Source organism: Oncorhynchus nerka, linkage group LG14 (assembly GCF_034236695.1).
Source record: "Oncorhynchus nerka isolate Pitt River linkage group LG14, Oner_Uvic_2.0, whole genome shotgun sequence".
Taxonomy (NCBI): Eukaryota; Metazoa; Chordata; class Actinopteri; order Salmoniformes; family Salmonidae; genus Oncorhynchus; species Oncorhynchus nerka.
Genome location: NC_088409.1, coordinates 79,359,785 through 79,370,875, shown reverse-complemented (window position 1 = coordinate 79,370,875; position 11,091 = coordinate 79,359,785). Strand labels below are relative to the sequence as shown.

The 11,091-nt window shown below is 42.5% G+C and overlaps 1 protein-coding gene across 1 annotated transcript in view; it reads left to right on the top strand.

The window, feature by feature from the left end:
- Window positions 1-2,386: 2,386 nt before the first annotated feature.
- The window catches only part of nlk2 (nemo-like kinase, type 2), a 93,682-nt gene continuing 84,977 nt past the window's right edge, over window positions 2,387-11,091 (top strand). The window contains exon 1 of the mRNA XM_029681362.2: window positions 2,387-4,003. Within this exon, the coding sequence (XP_029537222.1) occupies window positions 3,567-4,003 (437 nt within the window). The 5' untranslated portion in view covers window positions 2,387-3,566. The remainder of the gene's footprint in view (window positions 4,004-11,091) is intronic.

The following is an 11,091-nucleotide window of genomic DNA, read 5'->3' as shown; positions in this document are numbered from 1 at the left end:
AGCTTCATTTGCAATAGGCCCATTGACACTCTAGCCACGTAAACAAACCTAAAACTTGAGTTGCTAACTCTCTGGGTTGCTATCTTCTCGGTTTTTAGATAATTTTCCCAGTGTCCATAAAATTTAGAAAATGAATATTCTGGGTGGAACATCCTTGTAGGGTATTTTTCTGACAGAGGGATTATCCAGTCTTGAGAGGGAGACTACAGTAAGCCTACACCCCAGACACAGAGAGAGAGACTATAGTAAACCTACTCCCCAGACACAGAGAGAGAGACTATAGTAAACCTACTCCCCAGACACAGAGAGAGAGACTATAGTAAACCTACTCCCCAGACACAGAGAGAGAGAGACTACAGTAAGCCTACACCCCAGACACAGAGAGAGAGAGACTATAGTAAACCTACTCCCCAGACACAGAGAGAGAGACTATAGTAAACCTACTCCACAGACAGAGAGAGAGAGAGAGACTATAGTAAACCTACTCCCCAGACACAGAGAGAGACTATAGTAAACCTACTCCCCAGACACAGAGAGAGACTATAGTAAACCTACTCCCCAGACACAGAGAGAGACTATAGTAAACCTACTCCCCAGACACAGAGAGAGACTATAGTAAACCTACTCCCCAGACACAGAGAGATACTGTAGTAAACCTACAACCCAGACACAGAGAGAGAGACTATAGTAAACCTATACCCCAGACACAGAGAGAGAGAGACTATAGTAAACCTACTCCCCAGACACAGAGAGAGAGAGACTATAGTAAACCTACTCCCCAGACACAGAGAGAGAGAGACTATAGTAAGCCTACACCCCAGACACAGAGAGAGACTATAGTAAACCTACTCCCCAGACACAGAGAGATACTGTAGTAAACCTACTCCACAGACACAGAGAGAGAGACTATGGTAAACCTACTCCACAGACACAGAGAGAGACTATAGTAAACCTACTCCCCAGACACAGAGAGAGACTATAGTAAACCTACTCCCCAGACACAGAGAGAGACTATAGTAAACCTACTCCCCAGACACAGAGAGATACTGTAGTAAACCTACAACCCAGACACAGAGAGAGAGACTATAGTAAACCTACTCCCCAGACACAGAGAGAGAGAGACTATAGTAAACCTACTCCACAGACAGAGAGAGAGAGAGAGACTATAGTAAATCTACTCCCCAGACACAGAGAGAGAGAGACTATAGTAAACCTACTCCACAGACAGAGAGAGAGAGAGACTATAGTAAACCTACTCCCCAGACACAGAGAGAGAGAGAGACTATAGTAAACCTACTCCCCAGACACAGAGAGAGAGACTATAGTAAACCTACTCCACAGACAGAGAGAGAGAGAGAGAGAGAGAGAGAGAGAGACTATAGTAAACCTACTCCACAGACAGAGAGAGAGAGAGACTATAGTAAACCTACTCCCCAGACACAGAGAGAGAGAGACTATAGTAAACCTACTCCACAGACAGAGAGAGAGAGAGACTATAGTAAACCTACTCCCCAGACACAGAGAGAGAGACTATAGTAAACCTACTCCACAGACAGAGAGAGAGAGAGAGAGAGAGAGAGACTATAGTAAACCTACTCCCCAGACACAGAGAGAGAGAGAGACTATAGTAAACCTACTCCACAGACAGAGAGAGAGAGAGAGACTATAGTAAACCTACTCCCCAGACACAGAGAGAGAGAGACTATAGTAAACCTACTCCACAGACAGAGAGAGAGAGAGACTATAGTAAACCTACTCCCCAGACACAGAGAGAGACTATAGGTATAGCCATGGGAAGTAGTTTGGGGGTAGGGGTGCTGCGATTTGTATTTATTTATTAATAATGTTTTGTCTGGGGGTGTCACGGACAAATTTGTTTTGTATGACTGTCATTTTGACGTGTAATACTGTTAGTAAGAGTATATAATCACAACATGTAGGCTATGAAATAATGAAAGATTTTTTGGGGCGTATGCATAGATAGCATATAGGCTAGCCTACTGAATGTCCTTTTCAAAGCCCTTGCGATATATGAAGAGACGTAAGGAGCTATTGGTTACATCCCATGTCTATCACTCTGCGTAAAAGAGGACGTCCTTGTTGAGAGGATAATGATTGGGTCGCGCTCCTCACGTAATCTCTATTAGCAACTGGAGCTCATCTTCTCCATTCGGGTTCAACTGTTCCATTCATATTTCACTGCACCTACAAGTCTAGATCTCCACAATGGCGATAGTTTCTAGTGTCACAGGCTTTGACTTTTGTGGTAATTCCTCGGTTGCTCTCTGGATCCAACTGATTGGCTGAACAACATAAAGAACGTCAGACTCTTCTTTTGATTGGACATCCTTCCATCACTGACTGGTCGGGGACTCTGGCTGTGCTTGTTTCTTCTTAGTTCCGGGCAGCACCATCCGGCTTAAGGGAGTCAACTGGCAGCTTGTTTTCTAAATACAAGGGACTTTTTGATATTTTTAGTTTTTATTCATATTTTCCTTTAATGGATGTATGTGTGTGCTGCGTAAGGAGATAGTGTGCGGAACAAACTGAACACACTGGATCCAATAGGGAAAATAAGTTGACTGTGCTGTCGGAATAATTTGTTTTTCTCGTTCCAGGAAAAAAGATAGCTAATTTTACCAACGTGATTTAGATTTCTGGAGTCTGGGGTAACGGGAAATGTGACATCTGAGGGAGGACAACGGTCCATATCCCATTTCTACAAGACGGCGTAAACGGCAACATTGTATAACACCTCTCGTTCGCGTTCTCGCTTTGATTAGGTATATTTGTTCTCGCAGTCTACTGCTCCATAATATGGGAATTGTTGTTATATGCGGAACGTTTGAAGTATACCATACTGTTCTTGCAACGCCGAATACAAGTGGCTATCAAGCTAGCAACTGTAGCGTGACCTAAAAGCCGAATAACTTCTGCAAATTGCATGCAGCAAAGGCTGTGGAACATCCGCGGTGGTGGACCAGACAATATGGAAAACTTGAGTACATTTGAAAGATGAATGCTGTGCTATTTCCCATGTGATACATATCGGTTTCTCTTTTCATATCAATTAGGGGAAATTGACTTGAGTTTCGTCAGTGGAGAGGGTGCCGCCACTTCCAACATGAGGGTAATCTAGGGCCGCGGATAATTTATTTATTGTGGGGGGTGCGGGTTATTTTCTGTCGCATTTTTATTTGACATTTTTGACAAGGTGCACTGCATTTACATATGAATTATTGTTACAGTTTGGTAGCCTATCTGCTGTCAGTGCATGCGGAAATAAATTACATTACAATAAGTAGGTCAGATCCGTGTAATGATGAGGCTGTTAGGTAGAGTGAGGCTGCCCTCAGAATTATAGCTGACATGTTTATTTAATTCCAACCGTTTCAAGAGTTTTTGATTTTTCTTTTATACATCGGGTCACAACCAAATTATCAGTTAAACACCATCTGCCCAATCCCATAGCATATCTTCACCTGGGACATTTTCGCGTAAAATAAACGGCCAATTTTCACCCATATTTCCCTCCTTTTCCTTTCTTTTTGATTGTTATTGAGTGAATGGCTCTGTGCGGAACAACGGCAGCCAATGCCGCAAAGATGATGGCTGCATACAACGGTGGCGCCTCGGCAGTTTCTGCCCATCACCCGCACCATCACCACCAACTACCACATCTCCCACCTCCCCATCTTCACCACCATCACCACCCGGGCCAGCATCACTTGCAACACCCTGGCTCTGCCGCCGCTGTTCACCCTGTACAACAGCACGCTTCTACAGCAGCAGCGGTAATGTTGAACCCGAGCCAGCAGCAACCATACTTTCCCTCGCCAGCTCCTGGACAAGCCCCCGGTCCGGCAGCGGCTGCCGCACCTGCCCAAGTTCAAGCTGCGGCTGTCAAAGCTCACCACCACCATCAACACTCACACCACTTACAGCCGCAGCTGGACATAGAGCCCGACAGACCTATCGGCTATGGAGCTTTTGGGGTGGTCTGGTAAGTGTTACAAATATGTTTACCTCTCTGCTGGATTAGTCTAAGAATGTGTGATGCCGTGTGCACGTGTACTGACCTTGTTTAGTAGGCTACAAAGTTAGATAGGCCTACATATTGATTCATATGTTGTGATTATGTCAGTAAAAAATCAAATCAAATCAAATGTTATTTGTCACATACACATGGTTAGCAGATGTTAATGCGAGTGTAGCGAAATGCTTGTGCTTCTAGTTCCGACAATGCAGTGATAACCAACAAGTAATCTAACTAACAATTCTAAAACTACTGTCTTATACACAGTGTAAGGGGATAAAGAATATGTACATAAGGATATATGAGTGAGTGATGGTACAGAGCAGCATACAGTAGATGGTATCAGTTAGTTATTCAACATTTTGGTAAATGGATTGGATACAAAGCTCTCTGCTCCAGGGATCTGTCCTGGGGGTAACATCCACAGATTTAATTGATCAACTGTTTTTAAGATTTGGGATTATGCTTTCATCAAGGGGCCAGGGCTCTCAACCTGGCCATGTTCAAGGGCCTTAGTTTGGAAATAGATTAGTTGGCCAATATTACCACATTGCACTCTTCACTTCTTTGAAGTACAGAGCACTTGTGAATTCTGGTGGGCCTTGAAGTTGCTACCTGTGCAAAACATTGTTATTACTACTACAGTATTACAGTAGCACTGTTATCACTCAGCAAATGTCCTGTGTGTCTCCGAACATGTCAGTCATCTCTCACCTCAGTCAAACTCTACCTGCCTTTTTCTTTTCTCCCCTCTAAAATCAACCCAAACACTTCCTTAAGCTACCCTTTCTGTATTTGCCCATCTCAAGGGGCCATATAGGGTGACTCCATGCCAGTGGGAGTGGAAAATCATTTTGGGATCCCAGATTGTTCTGGCAATTCTCACATAAAAATGTTTGACATTCTTTTAACGTTTGAATAATGATGAAAGTGGCAATTTTAGGCCCTTTTTGAAACCTATACGTGCCTCCTGTAAGACCTAATGACCTGTGAATCATACATGATACAGACAACGTCTAGTGTCATTATACTCCTTATAGTGTGCTTTAACATATGGATCATGTCTAGATTCTGAAATACACATTTTCACAAATTTATTAAACATTACAAATATTAATATTAATATCTCAAAACAGCCATTTTTGATTTGGTTAATTTTAAAAGCTATTGTTTGGAACAGTATACTCTACAAGTACATCAAATTTCCAGAGTGGGCTCTGCTAATTCTGAAATTCTGATCAATGAGCACCACCAACACAGTGAATGGTAAATGTATTTAAATGGCACTCTCTCTTCTGGTGATTTGCTGAATGTGCAATCCTAAGGGATGGTTGTGATTGGTTAATGATCTATAATATCAATTTCTATCTTTAAAATGGGTCATATCGTTAAAAGTACCAGAGAACCCACTCTGGAAATTGTATGCGTTTTGAAGAGTATATTGTTCCAAATAATATGTCTAAAAAATAAGCAAAATCAAAAAGAGGAGTTTTCAGATACTCATATTAATAGTTTTAATGTTGAATAATTGAATATAAACGTGTATTTCAGAATCTAGACATAATCCATATGTTAGAGCACACTATAATTATACCAAGATGTTGTCTGTATCATGTATGGTTCACGGATCATAAGTTCTTACAGGAGGCACACTGAGTGTACAAAACTCCTTCCTAATATTTAGTTGCACCCCGTTATGCCCTCACAACAGCCTCGATTTGTTGGGTCATGGACTCTACAAGGTGTCAAGTGTTCCACAGGGATGCTGGGCCATGTTGACTCCATTGCTTCCCACAGTTGTGTCAAGTTGGCTGGATGTCCTTTGGGTGGTGGACCATTCTTGATACATTCTTGAAACTGTTGAGCTTGAAAAACCCAGAAGCGTTGTAGTGCTTGAGACACTCAAACCGGTGCGCCTGGCTCCTACTACCATACCCTGTTCAAAGGCACTTAAATCTTTTGGCTTGCCCATTCACCCTCTGAATGGCACACATACACAATCCAAATTGTCTCAAGGCTTTAAAATCCTTCTTTAACTTGTCTCATCCCCTTCATCTACACTGATTGAAGTGGATTTAACTAGGGACATCAGTAAGGGATCATAGCTTTTACCTGGTCAGTCTATGTCATGGAAAGAACAGGCGTTCCTCAGTTTTTGTACACTCAGTGTATATGTCAAAAAAGGGCCACTTTCATCATGATTTTAAAAATAAAATGTGTTGTAAAAAGCATTTCAAACATCCTTTCTCCCAATTAAGTTTCTATGTGAGAATTGCCAGAATAATCTGAGATTCCGAAAATATTTTCTTCTGGCATGGAATTGTCCTATAGGTAGGCAGGGTGAGGTGGTCTGCTTGTTGTATTCTTTTTGCTGCGCACAACAGTGGTGAGGGTCACCATCTTCCTCCTTCTCCTTTTCCTGCTCCTCCTCTTCAGTGCAACACCAGACCCACCCCGCTACGACTGCCTCTGTAATCTTAGCCTGACCTTTCCTCAAAATCACTTCCTGTTGCTCGTTGTCTGATTTTTAATCTGCACCGCTGCTGCCCGCCTGGATATTTCTAGCTCGGCACTCACTGAAGGCACAGAGGTTTTCAGGAGCTCGCCACTCCCTCCCAGAGACCCATCCAGCTGAGCTCTCTAGGCCTCTCATTTGAAAAACAAACTCAGTCCAATGTGGTTTCAGCACTAAATATGAATCTTGAAAATACAGCTTCAGAATGAGGAGGGTGTTTTCAAAGCTTGGTGTGTGGCAAACGTCAGCAATTTAATGGTTTTCTATTGGTTAAATTCCAATTATTAATAAATCATTGCACTATGTCAGTTTTCCAGCCAGGTGTTCAAGGAATGGTAGTGTTTATTTAAGTTATATTTGTCCTAAAAATCTATAGAAACGGACTATATAGGCTGCATGTGAGCAGACCAACACCAGTGCTGGTCTGGCAGTCACATGATCGGGGATATCCCGAAGCAGTGGTGGCTCACTTCAACACCATGTTAGAAGTCTGGTTAAAGGCATAAGTAACTGCATGGCTATCCATTCCAGACCTGTGCCAAAATACGGGGCAGGAAACCTGCAAAGGGGGGCTATTAGTTATCAGTGGACCATCTCTCTCGGAGTGCCCTCCAGTGCAGTAAGTGCTCAGCGATGCGTGCAGCTGTGAAACGGGAAGTAAATTGGCTTTGCCCTGGCATAGAGAGCTTGTGTCATGTGCTCAACTGCATACAGTCCAGATGGAATTTGGCTTCTCAGGTTAAATTTTAATTCCTTTGGCTATCTCTCATTAACTGTACGCTTAAGCCAAGGGCTCTAAAACTAACAGCACATGGCGGTGTAGCTAATCCCTTCCTACGGGCAAGGAGAGTATTTTGTCTTGCATTGAGTGTTTATCCATTAGTTAGGTTATTCATGTCATGACTCATGCATGTTGCAAACTTCATCAAGACTTTTGGCCAAACAAGTTCATTACATTCATGAATTCTAAAGTCATGAAAATACTTATAGATGGTTTATAAATGTCATGGAAACATCAGTAATGAAAAACAATGATTCATATGAGCAGATGCAGAAATTAATTTAGAAAAACAACAAAGGTCATCAGCAACACATGATTGAGAGTCAAATCTCTTTTCCAATAGTTGTCCTGTAGATTTGGAAGCAAAGAATCTTAGTTACATAATGGTTGGGAATTATTATTTGTGGTGGGAGAGGTTGTTATTGTAAAGTGGGGCCGGGCCGACTTCACGAAGATCATCAGTAAAATCTTTATTTAGAAATTAATTTCAAACTCATTAACTCTAGAAAAGGGAAAACATTTTATTTGAAGAAAAAAACATGTATTCATCCCTTTGGAAATCAAAATCCCAGTAGTTATCAACCACCTTTCTTTCACCCATCCTGTGTTTTCAGATCAGTGTACAAAAGGAGATTAGGATAGCAGCCTATAAAACAACACCTGTTGAGAAGCTGGCTCCACTCTGAGTCCGTCTGTCTGTCCGCCCGCTCGCCCGCCCGCCGATCTCTCTACTTCTCAACCAAACTTTCCTCTAAAGTCCTACGGGTATTTGTTGTTATCAAAGCAATTACAAAACCATACAATTTGCTTCTGTTAATAACACAGTTGTAAGTAGCTGCCTCCTCTACATTCTAACCACTAGGCTACCTACCTCCTCTACATTCTAACCACTAGGCTACCTACCTCCTCTACATTCTAACCACTAGGCTACCTACCTCCTCTACATTCTAACCACTAGGCTACCTACCTCCTCTACATTCTAACCACTAGGCTACCTACCTCCTCTACATTCTAACCACTAGGCTACCTACCTCCTCTACATTCTAACCACTAGGCTACCTACCTCCTCTACATTCTAACCACTAGGCTACCTACCTCCTCTACATTCTAACCACTAGGCTACCTACCTCCTCTACATTCTAACCACTAGGCTACCTACCTCCTCTACATTCTAACCACTAGGCTACCTACCTCCTCTACACTCTAACCACCAGGCTACCTGCCTCCTCTACACTCTATAACCACCAGGCTACCTGCCTCCTCTACACTCTATAACCACCAGGATACCTGCCTCCTCTACACTCTAACCACCAGGCTACCTACCTCCTCTACACTCTAACCACTAGGCTACCTGCCTCCTCTACACTCTAACCACCAGGCTACCTGCCTCCTCTACACTCTAACCATTAGGCTACCTGCCTCCTCTACACTCTATAACCACCAGGATACCTGCCTCCTCTACACTCTAACCACCAGGATACCTACCTCCTCTACACTCTAACCACTAGGCTACCTACCTCCTCTACACTCTAACCACTAGGCTACCTACCTCCTCTACACTCTAACCACTAGGCTACCTACCTCCTCTACACTCTAACCACTAGGCTACCTACCTCCTCTACACTCTAACCACCAGGCTACCTGCCGCCCCATGGGCCTTCCTGTGCTCTTTCAGAAAGTTGCAGGGAAATATCTAACCACTGATGCATTGTGTTCATGTCTTATGATTAACCTGGGCAAATTTTAGTTCAATACATTTAGTTGATTTCCTACTAAGTTTAATACCTTTTGAATATTGTTGAATTACATTTTAATGTCTGGATTCCGTGAATCAGTCCTTGTTCTCCACAATGCAGATTTCATAGGGCCCAATGTTTCCAAATGCATTTTGTGGCACACAACCTTATTTAGAATTGAGCATTTGTGGCACAAATCCCATTCAGGTTATGGGACCGATATTAGCATTTTTCGTGCATCATGTTCAATTCATGGGAGTTGTGCCTCAAATGCTAAAACTTTAGCATTTGGAACAGTGCCATGGAAATGAAACCAAAGCATGGATTGCTGTCATACCTGTCCATAGACGGCTTACAAGGTAAGGAAACCAACATGTAATTTGGGTGAACTATCCCTTTAAGTAGTTGGTTTCCATGCTGGCAGCTGTGGTTTGATCCTTGTGTGGGATGAGTTTGTGTGGTCACAGAGAGATGAGTGGGGTTTGAGGTGTTAAGAGTAGCCCCATCCGCCTAATAGCCCTCTCACACACATATATGCATACCAATAAACCAGAAGGATTATATATATCTATCCTTCTGGTTTATTGGTTGAAAAGAGGCTGGTTGGCACACCACCATACCTGCAGCTCAATATCAACTTTAAAGTTCACCAACACAGCATCATCATTTCAAAGGTTGTGTGTATCGTGTTGTGTCCTAGTCAAAAACAAAACACCCCTTTCCCCTTACAGATGACCTATGTTAGCCATTGACTTGCCAGCCTCATTCACTGTGATGTCTTTGTTTTTTGGGATAATTATGAAGCCGGTAGACTGGCTGCCTGAGGCTTGTAGTACCTTGAGCATGAAAGGCTCTCAGACAGCCTGTTCTCTCTACAGTAGCAGCAGCCGTGGCAGTCAGAAGCAGCTCTTATGAGGCCTGCGTTTGGCAGATGCACAGACTGAGAACAGCGGCGAGCGCAGGACTTACCTTTTGAAGTACTGCTGGGGTGGATGGAGGGAAATACTGTTATGGATGTATGCTTGTTTAACCTTACAGTCACCTGCGACTGGCAGCTTATCCCAGGCCTCGTTGACCCTGTCCACAGCTCCACACTTCATAACAGCAATCAACAGCTGTTTCAGAATGTTCCTAGTAGGGCAGCCGGGGTCCAGATTGTGGTGGTCATGTAACTAGGGGGTTTTGCTTCTATAAACAACATGCCGCTCAAATGAAATTTAAAAACAACTCTCCCTGTTTGTTTGCTTAGTTTAGCCGATCTTGGCTGAGAAACGGACAAAGAGAAAGAAGCCTCACAACCGAGAGAACACACTGTCTGATGTCAGTTGTCATGTGTGAATGTTTTGTAATCGGAGCAATTGGTCGGCCCTAGATTGTATTTTTTTTTCAATGTAATTGTTGAGGATGAAGCAGAACTCAAATGAATGTTAAAATACTAAATCGGAGAGTCTCTAGCTTTGCTAAAGCAGGGATGACAAATACTTGACACAATGTCCCTCTCATCCTGGGAAAATTAACGTGTTAATTAAAAATGCACTGCCAAAGACGACATCTTGATTTAAAGGCCTGGCACTTAACACATTCCTCATGTTTATTTTTAGCTTCTCTAGTAGTCGCTGCATTTGGTTGTGAGCACATTTCCCATCGGCCTCCTCGGGACTCCTATGCTGAGAATAGGCATCTAGGGATTCATATTTACCTGCAAATCAACTGTTCTTACTGGTTTGTTACAGACAGACCTCCGTGCCCCATATGTCCCTCTTGTAGTCACTCTAGACTCTTCCACACATAAACCTGTCTTCACATTAGAGGTCGACCGACTATGATTTTTCAACGCCGATACCGATTATTGAAAGTCCAAAAAAGCCAATTTTATTTAAAAATTGTATTTAATTAAAAAAAATTGTATTTAATTATTTTATTTATTTATTTGTAATAATGACAATTACAACAATACTGAATGAACACTTTTATTTTAACTTAATATAATGCATCAATCAAATCAATTTAGCATTAAATAAAT